The sequence below is a fragment of the Carcharhinus amblyrhynchos genome, chromosome 11 (genome assembly GCF_965287045.1).
Source record: "Carcharhinus amblyrhynchos chromosome 11, sCarAmb.v2.hapA, whole genome shotgun sequence".
Lineage (NCBI taxonomy): Eukaryota > Metazoa > Chordata > Chondrichthyes > Carcharhiniformes > Carcharhinidae > Carcharhinus > Carcharhinus amblyrhynchos.
The window spans coordinates 87,457,186-87,485,142 of record NC_137334.1 but is presented as its reverse complement, the minus strand read 5'-3'; the positions used below and the strand labels follow the sequence as shown (position 1 = coordinate 87,485,142).

Genomic DNA, 27,957 nt, shown 5'->3' with positions numbered 1-27,957 from the left:
TGTTGTCTCTTTAAAGGTGGAGTGTGATTCTCAATTACCTCATGCAGTGAGTTTTCTTTAAGCGTTGGTCAAAATTCCTGCAGTTTTCCGGGGCGGCATGGTAGCACAGTGGTTAGCACTGCTGCTTTACAATGCCAGGGACCCGGGTTCGATTCCTGGCTTGGGAGTCTGTGTGGAATTTGTACGTTCTCCCGTGTCTTCGTGGGTTTCCTCCCACATTCTGAAAGATGTGCTGGTTAGATGCATTGACCTGAACAGGCACTGAACTGTGGCGACTAGGTGAATTTCACAGTAACTTCATTGAAGTGTTAATGTAAGCCTCACTTGTGACTAATAAATAAAGCTTAACTTAAACTTAACCAGGCAGCATGGACCCTTTAAGACCCGCATGTGGTGGCACGGTGGTTAGCACTGCTGCCTCACGGCGCCAGGGACCCAAATTTGATTCCCTGGTTGGGTCACTGCCTGTGTGGAGTTAGCACATTCTCCTTGTTTCTGCATGGGTTTCCTCTGGGAGCTTCGGCTTCCTCCCACAGTCCGAAAGATGTGCTGGTTAGGTGCATTGGCCATGCTAAATTCTCCCTCAAACAGGCACTGGAATGTGGCGACGAGGGGATTTTTCACAGTAACTTCATTGCAGCGTTAATGTAAGCCTACTTGTAACATTAATAGATAAACTTTAAATTTTAACTTTTCAGTGTGGCGTGGTCCTATTAACAAATGTCCCTGGTTTCCAATACCCTTACCCCCTCAATCCAGTTTGGTGTAGTCTCTTTAAATCAATTTGCAGGTTTCAAAGCCACTCCCCTGGGGCGGTGGTATGAGTGCATCTCTTTAAGGGCATTGTGTGTTTCCCAGGGCATTGCCCTCTGAGTAGTGTGCTCCCTAATGTATTTTGCCTTTTGCAGTATGGTCCCTTTAAAGATCCTTTCAGGTCCACAATACCCCTTCCCTTTTGTAGTGTCATCACTTTAAGAGATGTGCCATGTTTGGTGTGGTAGCTTCCCTTTAAGATTTGTTCCAGATTCCAATGTCCATCCAACTGGCTGATACTGCCCCTTTAAGAAATGCTTTAGATTCCAGTGCCCATCCAGTTGGGCCGTGCTTTAATTCCCTCCATAAGTTCAAATGCCTCGAGCAAGTAAGAGTCAAATAAAAAAGGAAAAAACGTCATAAAAATCTGGCCAGAGAATGTTTCAGTACAATGGGCTATATTCGGGGTTGCTAAGCAATAAATTGAATTGGCGCCATAACTCCGTGGTGCACTCCCACTTCATTTCATCTTTGTGAATGTAACTTAGGAAAGTGCTTGAAAACAGCGACAACAACTCCGGGCGGTCTTTTCAGATCTGTCTGCAGGTTCCAAAGCCTCACCTCCTGGGGAATGGTGTGGTCTCTTTAAATCTCTCTGCACCTCCAGAGCACCTATCCTGGGGTGGTTGGGGTCCCTTTAAATCCTCCTGAAGTTCCACAGCCCCTATCCCAGGGCGGTGCAGTCCTTTTAAATCCCTCTTCAGGTTTCAAATCACCTTCCCGAGGTGGTTCAGTCCCTTTAAATCCCCCTGCAGATTCTAGTTCCGAAGTCCAATGTGGTGTGTTTCCTTTAAATCCTTCTGCAGGTTCTAGATCCCCTATCCTGCGGTGGTGTAGTCCCTTTAAATCGCTCTGCAGATCCTAGATCCCCAATTCCGTAGTGGTGTGGTCCCTTTAAAATTCACTGCAGGTTCGAGATCACCTATCCTGCAGTGGTGCAGTCCCTTTAAATCGCTCTGCAGGTTCTGGATACCCTATTCCGTGGTGGTGCGGTCCCTTTAAATCCTCTACAGGTTCTGGATTCCCTATCCTACAGTGGCGTGGTCCCTTTAAATCCCTCTACAAGTTCTGGATCCCCATCCTGCTATGGTGCGGTCCCTTTAAATCCCTCCGCACGTTCTAGATCCCCTATCCCGCAATGGCGTGGTCCCTTTAAATGTTTCTGCAGGCTCTCAATCTCCTATTCTGCGGTGATGTGGTCCCTTTAAATCCCTCTGCAGGTTCTTGATCCCCTCTCCTGCAGTGACACGGTCCCTTTAAATCCCTCTGCAGGTTCTTGATCCCCTCTCCTGCAGTGACACGGTCCTTTTAAATCCCTCTGCAGGTTCTTGATCCCCTCTCCTGCAGTGACACGGTCCCTTTAAATCCCTCTGCAGGTTCTGGATTCCCTGTTCTGTGGTGGTGTGGTCCCTTTAAATCCCTCTGCAGGTTCTGGATTCCCTGTTCTGTGATGGTGTGGTCCCTTTAAATCCCTCTGCAGGTTCTGGATTCCCTGTTCTGTGATGGTGTGGCCCCTTTAAATCCCTCTGCAGGTTCTGGATTCCCTATCCCGCTGTGATGCAGTCCCTTTAAATAGCTGGCCCCGCCCCCTCCCCGGGCTGAGGGAAGATGGCGGAGCCGGGCAAGGGAGTGAGCGCCGGATTCATCGCCAAGAATGTCCAGAAGAAGATCAGCCGGGCCCAGGAGAAGGTGCGGGGGCTGGGGCCGGGTCTGGGGGTGGGATTAGCCCGCGGGGAGCGGGCTGTGTGAGTGCGGCCCCGGGCCCATCTGACAGGAATCCCCGGCCCCGCCGAGCCGCAGCGGAGAGAGAGAGGCGGGGGCTGGGGGGATGGGCTAGAGAGGGGATGGTGGGGGGCGGGGGGGGGGGGGTGGTGACAGGAGTGTGTGCTTTTGGATGGGGGGGGGTCAGAATCAGGGGGAAGGGGCGTGATAATGAGGGGGGGTGTGAATGAGGGGGGATCAGAATCAGGGGGGTGTGAAAGGGGGGGAATCAGAATGACGGGAGGGGGTGATCAGAATGAGGGGGGGTGTGAATGAGAGGGGGCGTGAATGAGTGGGGAATCTGAATGAGGGGGGAATCTGAATGAGGGGGGGAATCAGAATGAGGGGGGTTGTGAATGAGGGGGGGAATCAGAATGAGGGGGGTTGTGAATGAGGGGGGATCAGAATGAGGGGGGGATCAGAATGAGGGGGGGGGAATCAGAATGAGGGGGGGATCAGAATGAGGGGGGGTGTGAATGAGGGGGGGGAATCAGAATGAGGGGGGTTGTGAATGAGGGGGGGGAATCAGAATGAGGGGGGGGATCAGAATGAGGGGGGGAATCAGAATGAGGGGGGGGAATCAGAATGAGCGGAGGTGTGTGAGGGGGGAATCAGAATGAGAGGGAGGGGGATCAGAACGGGGGGGGATCAGAATGACGGGGGAGGGATCAGAATGATGGGGGGGTGTGAATGAGGGGGGGAGATCAGAATGAGGAGGGGTGTGAATGAGGGGGGAGTGTGTGGAGGGGTCAGAATGAGGGGGTCAGGATGAGGAAGGAGGGGGGATTGGGGGTGTCAGGATGAGGGAGGAGGAGGGGGTGAGAAACAGTGTGACTTTTTTTTGCGGATGGGGGTGAAGGAGGATCTGTGGTTCTGAAGGGGAGGGAGGCGTGACCCTTTGTAACTGCCACGGAGGGGACCTGTCTCTATTTGTCAAAATCTCCTGTAGGTCAACACAGTGGAGTTTAAAGGAAGAAGAGTTTGTCCACTTTTTGGGGGAGAGGAGCCCTTTAGATTTTGGTAACTCAAGTGCACATTAGTGATTTTAAAAACATAAAGTGACCTGCATTTCTGCCTCTTTTCTAGTAATGAGTTGCAGACTCCAAATATGCTCTGGGGTGAAAAAAAAACTTCTCAAATCTAACCCTTTCCCAAGTTACTGTAGGATTTTGGCCCCTAATTATTGACACCCCCATTTGCTCTACTAACCTCAGAATATCCGCGCTTTCCTTATGGTTAAAACTTCCCATTCTTGGCAATGGCCTTGTGAATCTCCTCTCTTTTTCTCTCAGAGCAAGCAACATTCATTTTTTTGGTCATGGATTATTCTTCTTTCTCCCTGGATTTGGCACGAAGCTGTATCCTCCCAAACTCTTAATCTCCATTGGTGAATCTTTTGTTTTTCCTAGTGCTACTGAGATTTTTAAAAGTATCCTATTCTCAAATCTTCGGCCTCCAGGTTTTAAGGTCCCGTCACCCCAGTAACACTTGGTCTTGCGTTTCTTCACCCTCCAGCTTGCCTGTTATTTGCATTAAGGGCTTAAGTGTCTGCCTGGAAGAATGAGAACAGCTGATGGTGCCATACTTTGTCCCCCCTAAGCTGCTGTAGGTTAACTGTGATCTCAATCATTCTATTTGATGCCTTTGGATGTCTTTGGATTGCGTTTCTTATTTTTGAAGTGGCTTTCATCTGTGCTCTCCAAAACTTCCACTATTATTTTCTTCACAAGACTCTTCCCAAGACGTTTACTGAGAAAACTCTTCGCGCTTTGGGCTACTTCATGTTGGAAGTGACACACTTGTCATAAATGATCATGCACATAAGTGGACTTACCTAGCCTATCCCACTTTTGTTTTAGAAAAAGGCAGAATTAAAAGCTTTTATTTGAAGGAAAGGTTAGTTTCTCCCTTGCCTATTGGTGGGACAGTGACTGGATAGCTTTTTGTCAGTATGCCAGCAGATTCAGACAATACTCAATCATCCTTGTTGTGTAATCTGGAATATTGTGAAATGTGTGCTCCTCTTTTACAATGTCTCTTGGCACTGGCAGATGAGTTGATTCATCTTTAGACAAATAACTCACCGTTAATATTGGATTCAGTCCTTAGATTAGTATTATGTTTAAGAAAAGTGAGTTATGTTGGAATATGAAGTGGTAGGAACTAAAATGTACTTTTTTCAGTGTTCAACTTCATGTTGCTTTGTACCTAGAGTGAATAGAAATTAAATTTGGACCTACCCTGATCTTAGTTAGCAGGGTGATGCTGAACTACATGTGTCATGAACATCCAAGGTTTAATTTGTTAATTTAATCATAGTTGATTTGCTTTATTATTTTCACATGCATTCGTATACAGTGAAAAGTATTGTTTCTTGCACATTATAACAGACAAAGCATACTGTTCATAGAGAAGGAAAGGAGAGAGCGCAGAATGTGGTGTTACAGTCATAGCTAGAGTGTAGAGAAAGATCAACTTAATGTGAGGTAGGTCCATTCAAAAGTCTGACTGCAGCAGGAAAGAAGCTGTTTTTGAATTGGTTGGTACGTATCCTCGGACTTTTGTATTTTTTTTCGATGGAAATAGGTGGAAGAGAGAATGTCTGGAGTGCGTGGGGTCCTTAATTATGCTGGCTGCTTTTCCAAGTTAGTGAGAAGTGTAGACGGTGTCAGTGGATGGGAGGCTGGTTTCAGTGATGGACTGGGCTTTGTTCACAACCTTTTGTAGTTTCTCGTGGCCTTGGTCGGAGGTACAGCCATACAACCAGAAAGAATGCTTTCTATGGTGCACTTCTAGACATTGGTGAGAGTTGTCGTGCACATGCCAAACTTCCTTGGTCTCCTGAGAAAGTTGAGGCATTGGTGGGCTTTCTTAACTATGGTGTTGGTGTGGAGGGACCAGGGCAGGTTGGTGATCTGGAGGCTTAAAAATGTGAAGCTTTTGACCATTTCTTCTTTACCCCCATTGATGTAGACAGAGACACGCTCCACTGCGCTTCTTGAAATTGATGACTATCTACTTCATTTTGTTGACTTGGTGGTAGGGATTATTGTTGTTGCACCAGTTCACCAGATTCTATATCTCATTCCTGTCTCGTCATTGTTTGAGATTGACCTACAACGGTGGTTATCAGTAAACTTGAAAATCAAGTTTTTGGGGGGAGTTTGGCCACACGGTCGAAGGTGCGTAAGGGGCTGAGAACACAGCCTTGTGAAACACTGCTGTTGAGGATGGTTATGGAGAATGTGTTGTTGCCTATCCTTACTGACTGCAGTTTGTGGATTAGGAAGCCCTAGGATCCAGTTGCAGAGAGAAGAGCTGTGCCCCAGGCCATGACGTTCTGAGATGCATCTCGTAGGAATAGTGTTGCAGGCTGAGCTGTAGTCTATGAATAGAATCTTATAAAGGATATTGGGGTTATGGTGGAAAGGCAGAAGAATGGAGATGAGAAAGCTTTCAGCCGTGATTGAATGGTGGAGCAGACCCGAAGGGCCGAGTGACCTAATTCTTCTCCTATGTCTTAAGGTCTTAATAGGAGCCTGTCATAGGTATCCTTATTATCTAGGTGTTCCAGGGTTGAGCGTAGGCCCAGGGAGATGGTGTCTGCTGTGGACCTTATGCTGCAATAGCCAGACTGTAATGGATCCAGGCAGTCTGGGAGACAGGAATTAATTTGTGCCATGACTAACCTATTGAAGCTTTTCATAATGGATATCAGAGTCACCGGACGATAGTCATTAAAGCACACTGCCTGATTTTTCTTTGGTGCCAGGCTGGTAGTCATCTTCTTGAAGTAGTTAGGGACCTTAGATTGGTGTAAAGAGAGGTTGAAGATGTCTGTGCATAAAGTTTATTTATTAGTCACAAGTTGGCTTCCATTAACACTGCAGTGTGAAAATTGCCTAGTCACCACACTCCTGCAACTGTTTGGGTACACTGAGGGAGAATTTAGAATGCCAATGCACCTAACCAGCATTCCTTTGAACTGTGGGAGGACACCGGAGCACCTGGAGGAAACCCACGCAGACACGGAGAGAATGTGCAACTCCACAGAGTGACCCAACCCGGTCCCTGGCACTGTGAGGCAGCTATGCTACCTGTTGTGCCACCATGCGAATATTGCTGCCAGTTAGTCCACTCAGGACCTGAGTGCTCATTCAGGTACTCCATCTGGGCTAGTTGCTTTCCGTGGGTTGACTTTTGAGAAGGCTGCTCTGATATCAGCAGTGGTAACCTTGGATACAGGTTTGTCCGAGGCTTCCGGGATGGAGAGTGTGCTCTCACTGCCCTCTTGCTCAAAACGAACATGATGACATAGAAACGAAAAAAACTAGAAGCAGGAATAGACTATTCGACTCTTTCAGCCTGATCCACCATCCATTATGATCATGGCTGATCATCAGATTCAATATCCTGATCCCACCTTCCCCCTTACCCCTTGATCCCTTTAGCTCCAAGAGCTATATCTAATTCCTTCTTGAAATCACACATGTTTCGGCCTGAAGTACTTTCTGTGGTACGGAATTCCACATATTACCACTCGGGGTGAAGAAATTTCTCCGCAGTTCTAAAAGGTTTACCCTTTACCCATAAGTTATGACCCCTGGACTCCCACACCATTGGGAACATTATTTCTGAATCCACCCTGTCTAACCCTGTTAGAATTTTGTAAGTGTCTATGAGATCACCTCTCTTCTAAACTCCAGTGAATATAATCCTAACCAATTTAGTATCTCCTCATTGCCAGAGAGTGTCATCTGTGGATTTGACCTATGGTGTGGAGAAGCTCAAATCAGGTACGCTTCTTCTGATACTATGATGAAGCGGTGATACCCGGCTGACAAACTGACAATGGATGGAATTGGGCTTGATGCCACCAGTAGTTGAATTACCTGTTGAAACTCCACTCTAGACTTGCACAGGAAAAATGATCAGTTAGTTATCGTAACATCAAGGCTCCATTGCTTTCCTGACACAAGCCACTGCGTTTGGGAGAAGAGTGAATTGGGGAGTGGTGTGGATTCTGGAACATGTAACTTAAGAATTACTGGAAACTTTGGGTGGAGTGGAGTGTTAGCATTGTTGCTATGTTCCATAATGTGAATGATCTGACACAAACAGAAAGAGTGAATAGCAATACCACTGAGTCAGCCAGTGAGTTGGAGGCAAGGTGGAATTTATCCAAGGAGAGACTTGCATTGACATAATAAGGTTCTCCTTAGCATTTTAGGCCTTGGCAATGTGAAATCTTCTTGAGCTGTGGTGACAGTTGCAGTGTAGGAAAATTTCATTTGGCAAGATTCCAGAATCAGATAAAGGATTGGGTAATTTATATAAATTGGGTTGGTTGAGAGATATGTATTGGCCATGGTATGGGCACAACACTCCTGTTCTTTGAAGCGGTTCCCTGGGATATTTCATCGCCAATTGAAAGGGCAGACAGGATGAAAGATTAACGTTCTATCTTCTCAGCGCTGCACTGAAGTGTGCCTCTAGATTGTGTTTGTTTCGTGTTTGGAGTAGGTGTTAAATCCATGCCATACTGGTGAAATTGCTACTACTCTTGATTCCTTCAGGATTGTAGTAGTTGAAGATGAATTGAAACTTTAGTGCAATGGGTAAAAATATAAAACAGCTGTTAATTGTCTGTACTCATTATCTTTGTATGATTGGGCTGCAGTATAATCTCTTAAATCAGCATGGGTGTTGTACATGCTAGATTCATCATTCTAGGCAGGAGACAGATTACAGCTGCTGCCAGCTTGAAGCTGATTATTCTGATCAAATTCTTCTGAAAATGTTATGCTTGAACAATATTTGCATATATGTATCTCACTTTTCATGACTCCATATAATGCAATACATGTGGAGTCATTTATGCAGCAGGTTGGTAAACAGTAATATGATATTTATCAAATTATCAGTTTAAAGGTTAAAAATTGGCTATGACACTGGGGAGAGCACCCCTGCTGTTCAGATCATATTCTGGGATCTGCCCATTTGAGAGAACAGATGGGATTTGTTTCATGTTTCACCTGAAAGCTCACACTGCTGCAGTCCCCTTGGCATGGCACTCGCAGTAGATTTTATAGAATCCCTACAGTGCAGAAGAAGGCCATTCGGCCCATTGAGTCTACACTGACCACAATCCCACCCAGACTTTATTGCCGTAACCCCACACATTTACCCTGCTAATCCTGCTGGCACCACAAGGCAGCAATGCAAACCGCTTTGCCACTGTGCCATTTTAATATAGACTGAATGTGATGGATCCCAGGGATATCACCCAATGCACAGGCCCTCAGCCCCAGCTGAATTGACTGGATCCCCATTTTCCAGCTGTTGCAACCTTATGGATTGAGGCATTGAACATCAAATCAGCTGCACCTGCTTAGACTTCTACAAACTGCAAGTGTTTGAAGCAAAAATCTTAGTGTACAGTTGTCACCAGAATATTCCTACCCTCCTGTACTGCAGTGAGACCTGGACTATGTATCAGCGACACATAAAGACTGCTAGAGGAATTTCTCAAGTAAGCCTTTCGCTGCATTCTTGAATGGGAGAGCTTTAGAATAAATGTTACTGCCCCCACTGCTTTGGGCAAAACTCCTATAAAATCAACTTTGAACTGGATATTTTCTAGATGGCTTCAAACTCTTTTCTCATTTCTCAAAAATGTCAGCATTCCAGTAAAGGACAAAGAAAATGCTTCAGAAACACTCCTTGCAGCATGGCAGCATTAACATTCAGTGACTTTGGAGAAGCTTGCTACCATCATTCAGAATGGGGACAACTTGTCCACCATATGACTTCAAGTTTGAGTGAGTGTCTTAATGACAAGGTAGAGGAGGAAGGAAAGGAAACAGATTATATTCTCCGGATCCCACTACCCTGTGGGACGTCCTGTCCCCATGGGTCCAATGATCTGTGGGTTGACAATTGGTCTCTTCAGTCACATGGCAGAAACTTGTGACCCTGAATAGATGCCATCCTTGACTGAGGGGCAGCCAATGACCTGAGCAATGACTGACAAGGTGAGGTATCCAAGCCAACATTTTTTCTCCAGTTCTGATGGTGTTTGAAGGAATGGAACCACTTGTTTCAAATTAATTGGCTATGGCAGCGATCATTAATGGTACATTTAAACCACATTGTTATCCACTCCATCGCCTTTGTAGTAGCGTTGTCATAATTAACAAGGCTGCAAGTTTCTCGTTGAGGGTCTAAACGTGCATTAGCATTTGGGCGATTGAGGTGTTTGCAAAAATTTAAAGTTTATTACCATCACCAGTAGGTGTGCATTTACAGCACAGTGAAGCTACTGTGACAATCCCCTTGTCGCTGCACTCCGGCACCTGTCTAGGTACACTGAGGGAAAATTTAGTATGGCCAATGCACCTACCCAGCATGTCTTTTGGACTGAGAGGAAACAGATCCACCTGGAGGAAACCCGTGCACAGTCTGTACGAAGTCTGACCCAAGCCAGGAATCAAACCTGGGTCCCTAGCGCTGTGAGGCAGCAGTGGTAACCACTGCCATCAAAAGATTCCCTCTGGGGAATAGAATAATAAACGGACATTATGGGTAAAATTAGTGCGAGGTCATTCAGGAGAGTGAGAAGCTGAAAATCTTGTTCTGTACCTCAATTTATATTCATTTACGTGATTTGGGTATTGCTGGCAGAGCCAGCATTTATTGTCTATTCCTTGTTGCCCTTGTGAAGGTGGTGCTGGGCTGCCTTCTTGAAATATTGCAGTCCGAGGTGTAGGTACACCCACAGTGCTTTTGGGAAAAGGAGTTCCAGAATTTTGACCCAGTGACTGAAGGAATGGTGATTTGTTGAAGATATCAAGGAAAAAGGGGGAGGCGGTGGGGGAGGTGTGCTGATGGTTTGTGGGGCAGATAATGGAGTTCTGGTACAGGTTCTTCATGATCTTAGAAACATAGAAATTATATGCAGGAGTAAGCCATTTGGCCCTTTAAGCCCACTCCCATTTTCTCTTCACACTCCTTGACCCCTTTAGCCATAAGGGCCATGTCCAGCTCCCTTTTGAACATATTTAACAAACTGGTCCCAACAGCTTTCAGTGGTAGAGAATTCCACAGGTACACAGCTGAGTGAAGAAGTTGTTCCTCATCTCAGTCCTGGACGGCTTACCCCTTAGATCTTGGCTCAGGGCTGAATGTCCCCCCATTTCAAATTTGTTTACTTGAGCCTGGACCCATTTATAGTTGCATAAATTGTTTTGCTTTTTTTGGCTTCTTATGCAAAGTGCACTATTTTGACTTAAGGGACGTGCCCTGAGGATGATGTCAGCTGTTTGTAGTTTATTATCATAGTTTCAAATCCTGCTCCAGAGACTTGAGCAGTCAGTATAGCCTGGCATTCCAATGCTGTCTTTAGGGACAACACACGGTGTTCTCAGAAGTGGGGACCTGACTTTAAACTGAGGCTTCTGCTCTCTTGGGCGAAAATGAAAGATCTCATGGATCTTGAAGTACAGAACAGTTCTGCTCTCCGGGCTGTTCCTTCAATCAATAGTTACACAAAGAAAAATGTTTGGAGTGTGGCTTATTGGTCTAGTGCAGGTTTCTCTTTGTGGGCTTTAACATCAGATGCATTGGTATAGCAGAATCAAGATGGACTTTTAGTGTTATGATCTTGAATGTGCTGCCTGAAAGGGCAGCAGGAACAGTAACTTTCAAAACCAAATTGGATATAAAATGCTTAAAAATATTACTGTCCTCTGAGGAGCTATGGTAAGGAAGTGGGTGAATTGGATAGCTTTCCAAGATCGAGCATGATGGACTGAATTGCCATCTTGTGTTTATCTTGCTATCATGTTTGTGGATGCTGTATTTTTATGCTCAGCAGTGATGACCTTTCAGCTCATTGGTTGTAAGCCTCTTTTGGGATGTGTTGAGTATGGATTTTTTTACATGTGGGGTATATCGTGTTCTTTAAAGAAGGTTGTGTAAATTGAGCTGGGAGAGAAAAGGTTAAAGGAGACCATTTGTCTGGAAGAGTTGAGGGGAATGGAATGAAGAGGCTAGATGAGTCTCCTGGTCCAGTGGTTTGTCAGTAAATGGGCTAGATTTAGAAATTTACCTTAGGATATTCATAGCGACTTATCCACACAACTGTCAAATTATGGAAGAGGTGACAAACATTTTTCATCTCTCAGGAGTTCCATGGGTACACAGAGGAGAGTATATTTTTTACTTGATTCGCAATGTCCACGGTGGGATTCGAACCCCTGCCCCTAAGCATTAGTCTGGGCCTCTGGCTTACTAGTGCAGTGACATTATCACTATGCCACCACCTCTATTGCACAAGACAATTTCTGGTTTGATTACCTTTAGCCTGTACAATCTAGTAATAAAATGACTGGTACGAAAGTCGCACTGATGTAGGTCTTGTGGTTTATGATGAGGTATATCAAGGAATTGAACTTTTCTCCACCTACAAGTTACAACGTGGAACACTCCATTCAGCCCAGCTGCTGGATGCTGGTGATTTTGTGTGAGCTTCTTTCCACCTTCCTTATCCTTGCCCCCTTGAGTAAAAATTCTGAATGCTGTAGTCAGGAGTTACCGTGACTAGTGCCTGAAATAAGAAAGATTTGCATTTATGACTTTTATCAGTCTCTGGATGTGTTGAGTGCTTTAAAATAAAATACCACTGAATTTATACTTTAAAAGTGTTCTAATTTGAATGGTACCATCGACTTCCCTAGTGTCCAAGTGCATTCCAAAATGGCAGCCACTTGTGTGTGTTGACCCCATGGGCATTGAACTTGGGGCTTGGCATAGTAGATTCCCTCAACAAAAGGCGGGTTTGTGATTTTTGTGAGCTGGGAGAAGAGTTTAATGGAAACCAGGCTCCTTTCCCTACTCGAGGAAAAGGGAGAGCTGTAGATGGTATTGGTAGAAGGTAGAAATTGGTTGCGCACTTAATACCTCATGCAGGTATAAAGCGAAGTATTATAAATCCAGGCTGGAAAAATAGATGAATTCGTCAAAAACACATGGGATTGAATTGATCTTTTGCTTTGATATGTTAGCCGTGGGCTGTCTGATCTGTTGGTGCAGCACTGGGGTGAGTTTAGATTGCTGTCGCATTGCTGCTGCCATTTGATCTTTGTGTGCATCTGTTACTGAGCTGATTTTCCCTAATGCACAAGAGCCATGTAGTTATTTTCATACTACCAGTTGTGACCAGTTTTAAGCAGGACAGACAGGTGCTGCAGTTGTTCCAAAGATTAGAGGCAGTCCAAAATTCTATTTCTGGTTTCATTTATTACCAGGTTCTCTTTTAAACAAAGATCAGGCTACATGATGGAACAGGTTTGCAATGAGTTTCCATTGCAAGTTTCCCCTGTTTATGTCTATAATATCAGCTCACAGTATGTGACTTGTGCCCCACTTGGCAACAATACTTATAGCAAAAGCCATGTGGTCGTTGAGTCATAGGACCCTACAGTGCAGAAGGAGGCCATTTGGCCAATTGAGTCTGCACTGACCACAATCCCACCCAGCCCCTATCCCTGTAACTCTATGCATTTATCCTAGCTAGTCCCCCTGACACTAAGGGGCAATTTAGCACGGCCAATCCACCTAATCTGCACATCTTTGGACTATGGGACGAAACTGGAGCACCCGGAGGAAACCCAAGCAGACACAGGGACAACACACAGACAATGACCCAAGCCGGGAATTGAACCCAGGTCCCTGGCGCTGTGAGGCGGCAGTGCTAACCACTGTCACCCATTGAGAGGGTGAAAAGGATTTGTATATAGCAATCAAACTCAAACTGCTTGGCAACTAACAATGTACTTCTGAATTATAACCAGTGTTGTTGTCCAGGGAATTTTAAGAGCCGTTTGTCTGCATAGCAGTGACCTGAGAATTTTATGGGGGGCGGGGGGGTAAATTTTGCCCAGGGGCCTTGGGAGACAGTGAAGTGGGACCATGGAATCTTTTACATTCACCTGAGAGGCATGTGGTCCCTTGGATTAACTCATCAGTACTGTGCTGGAGTGACAGTGGGTTGAAGTATCTGGTATGGGGCTTAACCTCCTGAGGCAAGCTACATCACCAATGCACTCCTAACCCAAATAACAGCAAGAGGAAAACAAATGGAGGCAGTCTCATTGCCGGTGTTGTTCACTTTGTCTTCGGGCTGCTGATCATCCTGTCTCCACTTGGCAATGAAACCTCGCCATTTGAACAATAAAAGTGGTATCTTCTTAAATAATGCAAAGTGTTTTCATACAGTCACTGGGTGATCAATCTCTCATGGCATTGAACTGTCACGACCAAGTGTCATCTTCGGGAAGTTGGGTTATAAGGTGCGGAGTAATTGTCTGTTGTCATGTGCCTTGCCTTCCTGGATTGGCAGTATAAGTTATTAAATCTGCATTTATAATGGGCTTTGTCTCCTAATAAGGTTTTCTTTCTGTGATTTCATTTCAGTGTTAAGTGCACACTCCTGGGGATGCACTGCACCATAAGTGTTAGTTTTCCATGTTAGTTTCTTGTAAATAAGTAATCCAGTAATAAAGCAAACCTGGAAATCTCCTCGGAGGTGGCTGTGACCAATCCTGCATTTTCCATGATGAAGTTACTAGGATAATGAGTAAATTTTAATCTCTTCCTGCATAGATGTGTGTGCATGAGTAGTAGCAATCTAGATTATCTAAAGATGGGATTGTCGTTGCCAATTCTTTAGTATTAATTGATTGGACCTACCTTGCACTAAATTGACCTTTCTGTATACCCTAGCAATGACTGTAACATTACATTCTGCACCCTCTCCTTTCCTTCTCTGAATGCTTTGTATAGCATGCAAGAAACAATGCTTTTCACTATATAATGTGACAATTAATCAAAATCAAATTAATTTGCTTTCAGTAGCAAAAACTTTTCTTAGAAGGCAGCAGATGATCTGATTTAAATAATTTTCACTTTGAAAGGAATAACCTGGAGAATGGTGTAGAAATTGTAATGCAGTCAGACCATTTACCTTTACTGGATTGTTTCTGTAGTTGTGCTCAGGAGCCATCTCTCTGTCTCCTCTTCATATATAACCCTTCTTCTATTCTCTCTTCTCCCTGCAGCCCCCCAATACTTGTGAATATTCTCACTACATAGAGATTTTTACTAAAGGTTCAAGTTTTTTTTGTTAGTGTCACAAGTAGTCTTACATTAACACTGCAATGAAGTTACAGTGAAAATCCCCTAGTCACCACACTCCGGCACCCGTTTTGATAAACTGAGGAAGAATTTAACATGGCCAATGCACCTGACCAGCACGTCTCTTGGACTGTGGGAGGAAACCAGAGCACCCAGAGGAAACACATGTAGAGAATGTGCAGAGTCTACACAGACAGTGATTCAAGCCAGGAATCGCATCCTGCTGGCACTGAGGCAGCAGTGCTAACCACTGTGCCACTGTACTATAATAACTGCAAAGTCTGATGTCGAGCTGCAAAACATTGGAAAGGCTGAAACAGTTTCTGTATTACACTGGTGGTGGTGACGTATGGGTCTTGTGTAACTGGTTTGAAAACAAACACTGTAGATGGCCCTCATCTTGGTAATAAGATGCTGTGTTGTCTAGAAGTATATCCTGCGGGAGTTGATGATTCAGCAAATAATCTGCCAGCTGTGCAGTTTCTACAACTGGAAGCTCTCCAGGCTTCAATTTTTAGAAGTATATATTTGGCCTCCTAGATCTGCATGGTGCTTGTAGGGAATTGCATCTATAACTGGTTCTCACTTGGCTGAGCAGGGTGATGGTGCAGCCTCTGAAGTGCGTCTTGAATGACCTTCAGACTTGGGTGAGAGTGCTACCCACTAAGCCACAGCTCAGCTGAGGATGGTGAGATACCTACCACCTTTTGGTCCTGTAGACATAAAAAAAAGCCCAGACACTTTTTAGCCTGTCTGTGTTATAGAAATCTTAATGTACCTTCATGGACAATAATCCCACCCAGCCCATACCCAATAACCCCTGTTTTAACCATGCTAATTCCTCCCAACCTACACATTTTGGGACACTAAGGGGCAATTTAGCATGGCCAGTCAACCTAACCTGCACATCTTTGGACTATGGGAGGAAACTGGAGGAAACCCATGCAGACACAGAAGACTGTGCAAACTCCACACAGACTGTTACCCAAGACTGGAATTGAACCTGGGTCTCTGGCACTGTGCAGCAGCGCTAACCACTGTTCACCGTGCTGCCCCATGAATATATCTTCCCTCATAACCATGTCCGCGGTGAGTTATTAAAAAGCAGATTAAATCCAATTTTTTTTTATGATTAGGGTGAACATACTCTGGAGAAATTCTTTGTGATCTTTGCCCCATCCAGAAACTGGTCTGGAGAAGGCTACAGAGTTGGCTCCCATCTATTGGCAGTGCATTTGGAGCTCACTGTTCTCTGGGGTGAATAAAGAACTGCTTAACATCCAGTTCATTCTAGGGATGAGGGATTTTAGCTACAAGATTAAGTCAGTGAATCTGTGACTGCCCTCCTTGGAGCAATGATTGAAGGGAGTGTATGCCATATTTAGGTAAATCAGATGGTTGCGTTTGGTTGCTGATGCAATGATTTGGAAGATTTTGGGCAAATGGGGCAGAGGACATACGTTGAGTAGTAATGACCTGAAACTTGCTGGTGTGAGGGTGGTGGAAGCAGAGTTGATCAAGGATTTCAAAAGGAAATAAACTTGCAGGGCTACGAAGCAAGAATGAAAAAGTTGGGACTGACTGTGACATGACATGAATTGGGGCCAAATGGCGGCCTCCTGCCGTTTTATGGCTCTTGTTTAGATTGGTCTCCATTGGTGGTCTGATCTGTTGTTTAATAACTCACCGTGGACATGGTTATGAGGGAAGCTGTATTCATGGGGCAGCACTGTAAACAGTGGTTAACACTGCTGCATCACAGTGCCAGAGACCCAGGTTCAATTCCAGCTTTGGGTAACAGTCTGCGTGGAGCTTGCACATTCTTCTGTGCCTGCATGGGTTTCCTCCAGATACTCCAGTTTCCTCCCATAGTCCAAAGATGTGCAGATTAGGTTGATTGGCCATGCTAAATTGCCCCTTTAGTGTCCCAAAATGTGTAGGTTGGGAGGAACTAGAATAATTGATAAGTCCTTGGGAAGGAAATTATCGCATTGCACCTGGGGATGAAAGTACAGTATTTGTCCAAGATAGGATGGTGTGCAAAGAGAGATCATGCTGTTCTTCTTTGTGGTGTAGCTAGATGATGTGACCATTGTGTTAGCAGATTTGGTCCCCAATAGCATGGGGGTTGATCAAGTTAATTAATCTGCCTTGGATGGTGATCAAGCTCGAGTCTTATGATCTCACTCAAGCAAGCGCTTAATCTTCTATTTTGACCAATCTTTTGGCCAGTGGCCCTAATGTGGCTCTGTCACACTTTGGTAACACACTTTTTGGGCCACTTCACTACATCAAATGTATGGTGGACAGGTGTTCAAGATGTCGGCAGGAGAGCTATTCAAAGAATGCCCAAGTCTTGATGGCTGGTCCAGTTAAGTGTTCTGGTCACTAATCCTGCCAAATGTTGGGTACTGCTGAATATCAAAATGAAAAGATGATTGTTAAACTCTTAAAGGTATGTGTTACAATCCTCATAGATAGTTAACATGAAATCGTGTTGTCATTTTCTTTCTTGTTTTAAGGCTTATTACTGTATTAAACAAACTAAAAGCACTATTGATTAATCACTACTTTTGTAGGGAACTTTTATTTTGCACTGCAGAACCCAAGTCTCTCTCACATTTTTAACACCAAAAGAAAACTCTCTTAGGTATAGATTACACTGGCCTTTAAGTGGATATTTTGTCCTGGAACCAGTCCAAAGTGATTTTAGGCTCTTGAAGGTTTACCTCCTTTCTCAACTGGTAACATTTAACCTCCAGTGACATTGAGGATTTTTATGGAGAATCTTGAGCTAAAGCCAGACAAATCTTCCAGTCTCATTAACTCACGAATGTCTTTTCAATCCAAATGCAAGCTTCCACCTGTGTGGTGAATGTTGGGATTTAGGACTCTGGCTACTTGCTGTCGCTCAGATCTTGGCAGACAGTTTCAGGGAAACCCTCACAAAAATTCATCTCCATGGCAACACTGCACAGGCCTTGTATCCATGTAGAAATGCTTATCAGCTATTTTTGAGAGCCTACTTTTTTTTTAATCTTGGAAGGAACCTGACATTTTCTAGAACTTTGGACTCAGCCTAACCATAAATGTGAGCAACTTGTGCTTTCCTTCCCAAAACACATCTGGGCTTCCCTCACACCTTTGACAGCTATCTCACCCAGATCTGATGTCAGGCGTATTGCAGAACAAACTAAATGTTGTTCGTCTCTCTCTTTCTCTCTTCTCCGCTCCCCCCCTCCCCACACACACACACACACCCCTTCAGCATGCTCCAAATCCCAAAACATAACCATCTTAAACCTTGTAATTGCACAAAGTCCATTGTGATTGTTGTGGTTGAGGCTCAGTGCTGTGGAGTTATGAGTGAATGGCTTCGTGTCTGATTTAAGCTGGTAAGCAAGTTATTGCGACAGCTGAAGTTGGCTGTGCCAAGGGCACTGCTTGTTGGAACTCCTGCAGCGTGGTAAAGGGACTGCAGTGATATTGTTGTAAAGGATACTCCTGATGCACTGTATAGAACAAGGGCAATTTATCAAGATTGAAGTGCACAGCTGCTTTTTTTTACTGCAAGGCTTTGGATCTAACTCACTTTTTCCAAAACCATGCCTTGGCATGCATATTTTAACATACAAAAGTCCCTTAAAGATTTGTCCAATGCGAGAGATATGTATAAAAGACATATGATGTAATTGGGACATTCCAAATGGTTTTTTGTTCAATTTACTTCTTTGTATTATGGTCAATTTGACAATTTGGGATAACAGTGGATCTTTGACACCTGTGAACTGAATGCTATACTAAACCAAAGTCCTGGCCTCCACTTGAATATCCCGTCTAATGGGGAGAGCTCATTCTGTTGCCCAGGGAGATGGCTACTGTAACTAGCAGGAACATGTTTGCATTTTCACAAGGATAAAATGGGGATTGCGGTGAGGATTAAAGGGGGCATTTTTAGGATAGGGGCCTAATGAGTTACATGTGGAGTTTTGAAGTCCGTTAACAGGAAGGTCTGGGAGTGATGGTAACTAGGCAGGATTTTTGAAATGACGAGAATTGCGGACAAGGCAAAGGCTGACGTGGCGATCTTATGCGTACTTTCTGTTTATGAGGCAGGAGGAGAACACCTAACCTCATGGTTGAGGAAGGACATGAATGGATATCTAGAATGATGCATGTAAATTGGCCACTGGCCTGGTGATGTACACTTGAACTTGATCTTTGTTCCACTGCTTGGCTTGACGTCCAACATCACTGCAGCCAGTATGTTCCTTTCCATATCCTTCCCAGCCATACGATGAACTTGTCAAATAGTGAATTAGCTGTTTTAGCATCATGGATAGAGAGCATCAATTCCTATACCTGTCTTGCCCTGAATGCACCTGAGAATACCTGCTGCCTATGTGAGTGCCAGTAACTGGCAGTCAAGAGTCTCCTTTACCTGGCCTTACTGAGATTAATGAATCTGGGATCTTTCTGATCTCTAGGATGAAGACTTGCAGGACAGTGTTAAGAAAGAGCCCATTAAGTGCCTTGATGGGTGAGATGGGGCAACAAAGCAGAGTTTGAAGTAACCTCGATTCCTTCAGTCAACTTAAATTCTGTGGTTGCTCCAGATTGTAATGTTTCTCCAGTTTGCAATCTTGCTGCAACTTCCCTATTGTGGTTTCATGCAGACAAGTTTCTGGATCCGTATAATGGAAGTCTTTCATTACTGATCCAAGTGACCCAGTAAGTTCATAAAATACACTTTTTGGTTCCCTTTTCAGTTATCGACTCATTTTGTTTTCATACTCCCCTTGACTTTGTTTCTTTTTTCAGTTCTCCTGTATTTTCTTGAGCTGATCCCTCAGTTTTTAATTACAGTAAGAAGTCTCTCAACACCAGGTTAAAGTCCAACAGGTTTATTCGTTAGCACAAGCCACTAGCTTTTGGAGCGCTGCCCCTTCATCAGGTGAGTGGGAGTTCTGTTCACAAACGGAGCATATAAAGACACACTCAATTTACAAAGTAATGGTTGGAATGCGAGTCTTTACAGGTAATCAAGTCTTAAAGGTACAGACAATGAGAGAGGAGAGAGAGTTAAGCACAGGTTAAAGAGGTGTGTATTGTCTCCAGGCAGGACAGTTAGTAAGATTTTGCAAGCCCAGGCAAGTTGTGGGGATTACAGATAGTGTGACATGATCCCAAGATCCTGATTGAGGCCGTCCTTGTGTGCAGAACTTGGCTATCAGTCTCTGCTCAGTGACTCTGCGTTGTCGTGTGTCGTGAAGGCCGCCTTGAAGAACAGTTATCTGAAGATCAAAGGCCGAATACTCGTAACTGCTGAAGTGTTCCCCAATAGGAAGAGAACACTCTTGCCCGGTGATTGTCGAGCGGTGTTCGTTCATCTGTTGTCGTAGCATTTGCATGGTCTCCCCAATGTACCATGCCTCAGGACATTCCTTCCTGCAGCATATCAGGTAGACAATGTTGGCCGAGTTGCAAGTGTATGCACCGTGTACCTGGTGGATGGTGTTCTTACGCGAGATGATGACATTGTGTCGATGATCCGGCATGTCTTGCAGAGTTGCTGCGGCAGGGTTGTGTGGTGTCGTGGTCACTGTTCTCCTGAAGGCTGGGTAGTTTGCTGTGGACAATGGTCTGTTTGAGGTTGTGCGGATGTTTGAAGGCAAGAAGTGAGGGTGTGGGGATATCCTTGGCGAGATGTTTGTCTTGTTGAAGGCTCTGGAGAAGATGTCGTAGCTTCGCTCTGGGGAGAAGCTACGACGCGATGACAACAGATGAATGAACGCTGCTTGACAATCACAAGGCAAGAGTGTTCTCTTCCCTGTTGGGGAACATTTCAATGCTGATGGGCGTTTGGCCTCTGATCTTCAGGTAAGCATTCTCCAAAGCAGCCTTCACGACACACAACAGTGCAGAGTTGCTGAGCAGAGACTGATAGCCAAGTTCCGCACGCATGAGGACGGCCTCAACTGGGACCTTGTGTTCATGTCACACTACTTGTAACCTCCACAACTTGCCTAGGCTTGCAAAATCTCACTAACTGTCATTGTTGGAGACAATACACATCTCTTTAACCTGTGCTTAATGTTCTCTCCACTCACATTATGTGTACTTTTAAGACTTGCATTCCAACCATTATTTTGTAGATTGAGTTTGTGTCTTTATATGTCCTGTTAGTGAACTGAAATCCCACTCACCTGATGGAGTGGCGCTCCGAAAGCTAGTGGCATGTGCTACCAAATAAACCTGTTGGACTTAACCTGGTGTTGAGAGACTTCTTACTGTGTTTACCCAAGTCCATCGCCGGTATCTCCACATCATATCTTTAATTATCTTTGGAGTTCTATCTTTGGCTGCTCTTTTCTCTTCTTTGGCAATTTGTTGAAATGGTACTCGATCCCTCTTTATGATCCCATTGCTCGTTTATAGATTTCTGCTGAGGTGTCCTTCCAATCTTTTGTTTCCAATCTAGCTGGGCTAGATTCTCTTTCAAATCTCTGAAATTCAGGTGAATGTTTTCACGTCTGATAGAGCAGTGGACATGGAACAATGATATGATCACCATTTCTGAAATGCTCAGTGATATGGTCCTTATGTCCCACATGAATCTCTCGCTTTCCACATAACCTTCTATCCTCTTAATCCACGTGCTTATCCAGCTTTCCCTTTAGAGCTATTCACCTTGGCTATCCCTGACTTTAAACAAAATTTTGGCACAGTGGTTAGCACTGCTGCTTCACAGTGCCAGGGACCCTGTTTCGATTTCTGGCTTGGGTTACTATCTCTGCAGTGTATGCACGTTCTCCTGGCTTCTGCATGAGTTTCCTCCCGTGTGTTCCATTTTCTTCCCACAGTCCGGAAGGCGGCTGGTCAGGTGCCTGCAAAGAACAGGGTCTGGCTTAATATTGTAGTAGCTCCCAGTACATGCAAATGTGCCACACTGCAATTGAAGTAAAGTTTATTGGTCACAAGTAGGCTTACATTCACACTGCAGTGAAGTTACTGTGAAAGTCCGCTGGTCGCCACAGTCCAGCGTCTGCTTGGGTACACAGGGAGAATTCAGCACGACCAGTTCACCTAACCTGCACATCTTTAGATGGTGGGAGGAAAGTGGAAGTTCCACGTCCACTGCTCTATCAGACGTGAAAACATTCACCTGAATTTCAGAGATTTGAAAGAGAATCTAGCCCAGCTAGATTGGAAACAAAAGATTGGAAGGACGCCACAGCAGAGATCTATAAACGAGCAATGGGATCATAAAGAGGGATCGAGTACCATTTCAACAAATTGCCAAAGAAGAGAAAAGAGCAGCCAAAGATAGAACTCCAAAGATAATTAAAGATATGATGTGGAGATACCGGCGATGGACTGGGGTAAACACAGTAAGAAGTCTTTCAACACCAGGTTATGCTAAATTCTCCCTCAGTGTATCCAAACGGGCGCCAGTGTGGTGACTAGGGGATTTTCACAGTACCTCTATTACAGTGTTAATGTAAGCCTACTTGTGATTAATAAATTAACTTTAACTTTAAACTTTTTTCTCCTTTCCATGTGTCCCATTTTGAAATACTGGTTGGATTAAAGGATTTAAAAAAGGTATCATTTCATGTGGGCATTTCATGTGGGCATTTCAAACAAGACCATTGTTTATTGCTCATTCACCCTTGATAATGGATGGTGAACTGCCACCTTTAATCTCTGCCATCCTTGTCGTATTGGTTGCTGTTAGTTGAGCAAGTGCTCATCAAACTATAACGATGTTCATCAAACTATAACGATGTTCTGCCCATCTCTGAATGAGTAATATGCTGTATGAGTTTTGATGTGGTGCTAGGTATGTAGGCCGTGCATCCTAAAGATTGATGGTTTGTGTCAAACTCGTGTCCCTTCCACAGTTTGCATGCTTGCAAAACTCAAAAGACACAATGACTTAATCCTCAAATGTGTTTAAAAATTACGCTGACAGTCAAATTTAAGAAGGGGCAACATGGTAGCACAGTGATTAACACTGCTCCCTCGTGGCGCCAGGGACCTGGGTTCGATTCCCAGCTTCGCTCACTGTGTGGAGCTTGCATGTTCTCCCAGCGTCTTTGGGTTTTCTCAGGATGCTCCACTTTCCTCCCACCATCTAAAGATGTGCAGGTTAGGTGAATTGGCCGTGCTGAATTCTCCCTGTGTACCCGAGCAGATGCTGGACTGTGGCGGCTTGTACTCGTTAGAGTTTAGAAGAATGAGGGGAGATCTCATTGAGACATATAAGATGATGAATGGGATGGATAGGATAGAGGTGGAGAGACTCTTCCCGCTCAGAAAGGACAGTAGGACTAGGGGGCACAGCCTCAAGATAAAGGGGGGGCGGTTTAGAACGGAGTTGAGGAGGAACTTCTTCACTCAAAGGGTGGTGAATCCCTGGAATTCTCTGCCCGTTGAGGTGGTGGAGGCTGCCTCGCTAAATATTTTTAAGACGCGGGTTGATGGGTTTTTGATAAGCGAGGGGATTAAGGGTTATGGGGAGAGGGCGGGAATGTGGAACTGAGCCACGACAGATCAGCCATGATCTTATTGAATGGCGGGGCAGGCTCGAAGGGTTAGATGGCCTACTCCTGCTCCTATTTCTTATGTTCTTATGACCAGGGGACTTTCACAGTAACTTCACTGCAGTGTGAATGTAAGCCTACTTGTGACCAATAAACTTTACTTTGATTGCAGTGTGGCACATTTGCATGTACTGGGAGCTACTACAATATTAAGCCAGACCCTGTTCTTTGCAGGCAAAGAGCATTAACATTTACACACGCTCCCTGTTTCAGGTAAACGAAATAAGAGCACCAGTTTCTGGTTCACTGCAGAGTCTAGCTTCCTGATTTAAATTTTCAAAATGTTTGGGAATCATTCACCATTATCTGGTGCATTCTCTATGATCATGCATCTGCCAATGAGAATTCACTTGCCAACCAACTCTTTGCCCCTAATTTTTGTACAGTATTTCCCCTGATATTATTCTTGAAGTTGTCCTGATGAATGCAAGGCGCAAATGTCTTTTTCAGAGCAATACACAGATTCCAGGACTTTGAACCAGCGCTGAATTGCACAGGAATCACCTGATATGAACTGTGATTATAGTGGCAGGAATTAAGTGTTATGGTGAGTGGGCGGGTAAGTGGAACTGAGTCCACGCAAAGATCAGCCATGATCTCATTGAATGACAGCAGGCTCGAGGGGCCAGATGGCTTACTCCTCCTGGTTCTTATGTTCTTTATATAGATGCTTTGATCAGAAGTGAGATGTTTTACCTTTTGTGCTGGGGACTAAATGGGTACTGAATAACCATGCAAAACAAAATGGATGAGATATTCACCCCGCTATTCTCAAAACATTAATGTTAGAGTTGTTGTACAATGAATTATAATGAGCCAATAAATGTCAGAGGGCCATTATTTTGTCTTTGTATAATCCAGTGTGGGTGGGAAGATGAGTTGAGCAGGCTGTGTGAAGGAACAGATCAAACAGCATAATGAGTACTCTTTGCCCCTAATTTTTGTACAGATGCTGTGGAGGCTTAATGGCGTTTATTGTGACAAAATGATTAAACATGAGATGATTGAATGCCATTTTTCTAGATTATTAACTTTGGAGTGAGAAATGAATTCTCCTTAATGTGCTCAAGTGTTTTTTCCTGACCATTGTATAAAAGCTGAAATGAAGGTAATCACTGCCAACTGGGGGCCATTAAATGATAACTTTCTTGTACGTGTGCTGGAGACCTCGAATTTGCAAGACAAGAGGAGAGTACTTGGTATTTATCATTTATGCAGACCTCCTGTCAATCTGTTTGCTTAATCTATTCTTTTGCTGTTGGTGCCTAGCACTGTTTGAGCAGTTGAGGTGTATGCTTACACTACTGATAAGTTGCTTGCAACAGCCAGGAAGAACAAAAATGTAAAGGTTGATGCACCGTTTTCCCTCCCCCTTGATAAATAGCTCATGTCCTTTTTTCGGAGAAGGCAACCTTGTCTTTTACTCATTCTGGGCCTGGATAAGTGTCCAGCCCCAACTAAAAGTTTAAAGTTTATTTATTAGTGTCACGAGTTGGCTTACATTAACACTTCAATGAAGTTACTGTGAAAATCCCCTTGTCACCACACTCTCATGCCTGTTCAGATACACTGAGGGAGAATTTAGCTTGGCCAATGCACCTAACCAACATGTGTTTTGGACAGTGGGAGGAAACTGGAGCACCTGGAGGAAACCCACACAGACACGGGAGAATGTGTGGACTCTGCACAGACAGTGACCCAAGCCAAAAATCGAACCTGGGTCCCTGGCGCTGTGAGGTAGCAGTGCTAACTACTGTGCCAACTTGCTGCCCATACATTGGAATTAATGTACGTGACTCTAAGCAAGCTAGTAGCCATGCCAGATGTGCTGAGATTATGATAGTGGAGTTTGGGAATTTGACCAAGCCTTTCCCACACACATGCTAAGGATTCCCTGGTGCTATTGAAAGAGTGGGAAGTTCACCCCATGTCCTCAAATTCCTTTCTCCACTATTGCCAAATAATACAACTGGCTATTTGTGAGATCTTGCTCTGTAAACAGATTACTGCATTCTATGAACTCAAAATAATGTGAAGTTTTTGTTTTCACATACAGGCAATTTGAAGCCTAGTCTAACTGCAAACCTCAGTCTCATTTCTGTCATTAATCTATTTACTATGGTGGCTTAATCATATCAGTCCTTAACTTGCGTTGATAAGTCTTTCATCCCTCGCTGCATTGATGAATTTTCAGCAACTTGCTTATACAAGAGGTGGCTAGGTATAGAACTTGAGACAAATGGGATCAAAGGTTATGGGGAGAAAGCAGGATTAGACTACGGAATTGGATGATCAGCCATGATCATAATGAAGGGCCAAATGGCTTCCTCCTCCTCCTGTCTTCTATGATTCTGTACAATTTGTATTGTCAATAAAGTTATGTTGCATGGTAGCAGTCTGGATGTGCACAAGCTACTTGTATTTAAATAACTCCAGGCAGAAAAAACAAAAACACTGGCTTTGTTCAAAGTAAAGCATGTGGTAGAATTAGTGATATTCAAAATCTACATGAACAAAGCTGTGGTTATCAAACCTCCTTGCCTTTATGAGCACTAATGGTGTTCACTGGTTTTCTTTCTGATAAGTTCTGAATTGGTTTTGGTTGTTGTTGCAGTGAGTGGAAGTGGGGCACTTATTTTGCAAAACAACTTCAAAGCCGTTCTGTCGAACCTGTTAGTTGTGCGTTGTGGTCCATTCTACTGGGAACAAGAGTGAAATTGCAGAGTAAAGTCTGGGTAATGACTGCCACCAACAACATTTTTACAATGCTATCAGTACAATAAAATAGGAGTTTTGCCAAATAAAATTGATCGGATGCTTGGTCAAAGTAGTATGTAATTAATAAGGGGATGTCTACAGGGAATTACAGAGCTTGTAGAACATAGAACATTACAGCGCAGTACAGGCCCTTTGGCCCTCGATGTTGCGCCAACCAGTGGAACGAATTTAATGACCCTCTAGCCTAAACTATTCCAATATTATCCATGTGCCTATCCAATGACCATTTGCATGCCCTTAATGTTGGCGAGTCCACAACTGCTGCAGTCAGCGCATTCCACGCCCTTACTACCCTCTGGGTAAAGAACCTACCTCTGACATCCATCCTATAATTATTACCCCTTGTGGTTGAAGCTGTTGAAAGCACCATCACCAAGATACCAGAATTGGAGAAAAGCTGAAATCTCTGGTGGTTATAAGATTAGTGGAGTTGGGTGGATAGGTGAGTGGTTGGGATATGTGAGGTTGCTGCAGGGAAGGGAGGAGATCTTCAGAGGTATTTGAAAATAAGGTTTGGAAAATGACACTCCCAATACTTTTTTCTTGTTCTCCTCTAATCACCCCAAGCTGGTCCCACTGAAAATCTGCTCAAGAATTTTCCTTTCTTCCTAGAACAGTTTTTCATGCTGTATTTGTTTCTGAAGAGGTCAGTCATTTGTATGATGCAATAGATTTTTTTTTAGAAAGCCTCTATTCACTATTGTTAAACTTGTTGTTTCTTGAGAATGCAATTTGGATTTTCGTGTTGGTAGCCCCCAAGTTCAGTGGTGAAGAGGCAGCTTCAGCTGCAATTCTTTATTGTATTGCTCCGTCTTGGTTAAAGACTGACCAAGCTGTAACACTTCGGTGTGTGTTTTAAATGGGGACTGTTTACTGTAAATGTCTTGTGGTTTGGCTATCGTCTTGGTGTGAATATAGCAAGAAAGAGCTTGTATTTCTGTAGCAACTTCTAAGATCCTTGGTTATCCCAAATCACTTCATAGCAAATGCAGTATTTTCCTGACGTATACAACCAGATTTTGCACACATCAAGGTCTCAAATAACAATGCGATAATGCAGTGTTAGTTTTAAGAAAAACATTGCTAGTACGCTAGGGAGAATTCTGTGCAATAATGCCACTGGAGCTGTGTGTCTGTCTGATCCGATAGGTGGCACCCCCCAAATTGTGCTGCACCTTCTCCATACCCTGGGCCGAGGCTTTACATTCAAATCTCTGGACTGGGATTTTAGTCCACAACCTTCAGACTCATACAGCTGATGCCTTGTGATTTAAATTGAATATTTTAGTGAGGTGATGGCCTAGTGGTATTATCGCTAGCGTATTAATCCAGAAACTCAGCTAATGTTCTGGGGATCAGGGTTCAAATCCCGCTATGGCAGCTGGTGGAATTTGAATTCAATAAAAAAAATCTCAAATTAAGAACCTTCTGATAACCATGAAACCATTGTCAATTGTCTAAAAACCCCATTAGTTCATGAATGTCCTGTGGGGAAGGAAATCAGCTGTGCTTACCCTGGTCTGGCCTACATGTGACTCCAGAGCCACAGCAATGTGTTTGACTCTCAACTGCCCTCTAAACAGGGGATGGCCAGCCAGTGATGCCCATGTCCCACAAATGAATTAAAAAAAAATGTAACACAACATTTGGGCCTAAGCAATCCATGCTCACAGTGCTGCACTCTGGCCGAGTACTGTGTGCAGTTTTGGTTGCCACGTCTGCAAGGATATATTGGCCTTGGAGGGAGTGCAGAGAAGGTTCACTAGGCTGATACCGGAGATGAGGGGGTTAGCCTATGAGGAGA

General features: G+C 44.2%; 1 protein-coding gene across 8 annotated transcripts in view; it reads left to right on the top strand.

Moving 5' to 3' along the window:
• Positions 1–2,400: 2,400 nt before the first annotated feature.
• bin1a (bridging integrator 1a) overlaps positions 2,401–27,957 on the top strand; it is a 125,572-nt gene continuing 100,015 nt past the window's right edge. For all 8 annotated transcript variants that reach the window (XM_080199500.1, XM_080199503.1, XM_080199502.1 and 5 more), the window contains exon 1: positions 2,401–2,502. In XM_080199500.1, coding sequence (XP_080055626.1) covers positions 2,422–2,502 — 81 coding nt within the window. In that variant the 5' untranslated portion in view covers positions 2,401–2,421. The remainder of the gene's footprint in view (positions 2,503–27,957) is intronic.